Source organism: Beta vulgaris, chromosome 9 (assembly GCF_026745355.1).
Source record: "Beta vulgaris subsp. vulgaris cultivar EL10 chromosome 9, EL10.2, whole genome shotgun sequence".
NCBI classification, from domain to species: Eukaryota; Viridiplantae; Streptophyta; class Magnoliopsida; order Caryophyllales; family Amaranthaceae; genus Beta; species Beta vulgaris.
The window spans coordinates 44,349,200-44,351,166 of NC_079210.1; the positions used below are offsets into that span (position 1 = coordinate 44,349,200).

Sequence of the window (1,967 nt, forward strand, 5' to 3'; positions counted from 1 at the left end):
TAAAAAAAATGAAAAATAAAAAGATCCCATGTAAACATTTGGTAAGAGAGATAGATAAAAGTTATTAACTAAAATAAAAGTGTAACATCTTTAAAACTTCTTAAAATAAAAAGTATAAGATCTAAAAAAACGGAGGAGGTAACAATAAGGCAAAAAATTTATGCAAATATACACTTTTCAAAAATACACAAAAATGGATCAACACCTCAAGAACAACCACATCATTGAAATAAAATAACAAGATTTGCAAAAAAAATATTCATAATACACATTCTAAAAACACATAAATGGATCAACACCTCAAGAAAATCTTCAATATTCATCATTGAAGTAGTAAAATAACAAGGCAAAAAATTTATGTAAATTTAACATTGAATATACTAAAAAAAATGCAACATTTAAAGAAGGGAAGTGTATTCATATTGACATTTTAAACAGAGATTAGAACAAAGATATTTGAACAACCTCTAAAATATCCAACGTTAAACAACACCACTTTCTTAATGACAAAAACCAACAAAAGACTCCAAACCCTAAAATATCACCATCAGTCCATCACCATAGCCGATAATAACAGAGAGAAATAAACATCAAAATATTCTCTCTAATCATAAACTACTAAAACATTAAAACCATCCCAAAAATAAAAACTAATAACAAAGACCCATCTTTAACCTTAAAAAACACACATATCTTAATATTAATTAACAAACGATCAACGAGCAGCAGGACAGTCCCTTGCAAAGTGCCCTTCACCACCACACGAATAACATCCACCACCACCTCCTCCGCCACCTCCACCGTACCTTCCACCACCACCACCACCGCTACCACCTCTTGGACATTCCCTTGCCATATGACCTGGCTCACCACAGCTATAACAACTTCCTCCTCCAGACCCACCTCCATACCCTCCACCGGACCCACCTCCATATCCTCCGCCACCAGATCTCCTCCCTCCACCACCACCGTTATACCCACCTCCACCACCATACCCACCACCGCCCCCGTAACTCCCGCCACCACCGCCGTAACTCCCACCACCACCGCCGCCTCCACCGCCGGAGCGACGAGTGGAGCCTTGGATGGAACCCTCGTTAGGACCAGTAACATCAACAGCTTTGGTTCTACCATCATCACCGGTAGTGATGACGAACTCGACCTCTTCACCGTCACCTAGGCTACGGAACCCTTCAGAACGGATGGAAGATTGGTGGACGAAAAGGTCGTCACCGCCGTCTGAAGGTGTTATAAAACCAAACCCTTTTGTATCATTGAACCACTTCACTGTACCCTTCATTCTCTCTCCTCCTTGCTCCTCCATTTTTTTTTTTTTCCTTTTTTCTCTCTCAAGTTTAGGGAAATAATGATAATAAGAAGAAGATTTTTTAGCGTGTTGGGGGGAGGTGAGGCGGTACTTATATTGGCAAATGTTTGGCGACTCGACGTTTCTTTCTGCCACGTTGGTGCTCTCTTTTTATTTTTATTTTTTTTGGGTTTTTGAAGGTCATTTTCTGGGTCAGTAAAAAAGGGTGATGTGATTGAGATTTGAGATGGGGATGTGTGGGATCTAACGGTTGGGGAGAAGAGGTGGCCACTTTAGAGAAGTAGTGATTTATTATTGACCGTTGGATTGTGGGTTTATCCTTTGAGGGGAGATAAAAAGGGCAGCAGGGGCAGACGGGCAGTTGTAGGGTACTAGGGTAGGGTAGTCGAAATGGTGCAAACTGCAAAGTGAAATAAATACTTCGTCACTCACGCTATTTTTACTGTCAAAGACTTGATTAGGTGGGAGGAATTAATATGTTCATTTTTTAACTTTACTTTTTTTTGCTAAATTGCTATAGTCAAAAGTTAATAACCATGACTTCTTTTGTTTTTTTAGAGGAAATTTTCTTATTTCATCGTAAGCAAACTTTGATTTACCACTAAGGCTATGTTTAGTTCACCTGAAATTTTCTGATCTG

General features: G+C 38.9%; 1 protein-coding gene across 1 annotated transcript; it reads right to left on the reverse strand.

Moving 5' to 3' along the window:
- Nucleotides 1-397: 397 nt before the first annotated feature.
- Nucleotides 398-1,629, reverse strand: LOC104903950 (glycine-rich protein 2). Its single transcript, XM_010692096.4, has one exon. The coding sequence runs from the start codon at nt 1,322-1,324 to the stop codon at nt 716-718; it is 609 nt and encodes a 202-aa protein (XP_010690398.2). The 5' UTR covers nt 1,325-1,629; the 3' UTR covers nt 398-715.
- Between the last annotated feature and the right edge of the window lie 338 nt (nt 1,630-1,967).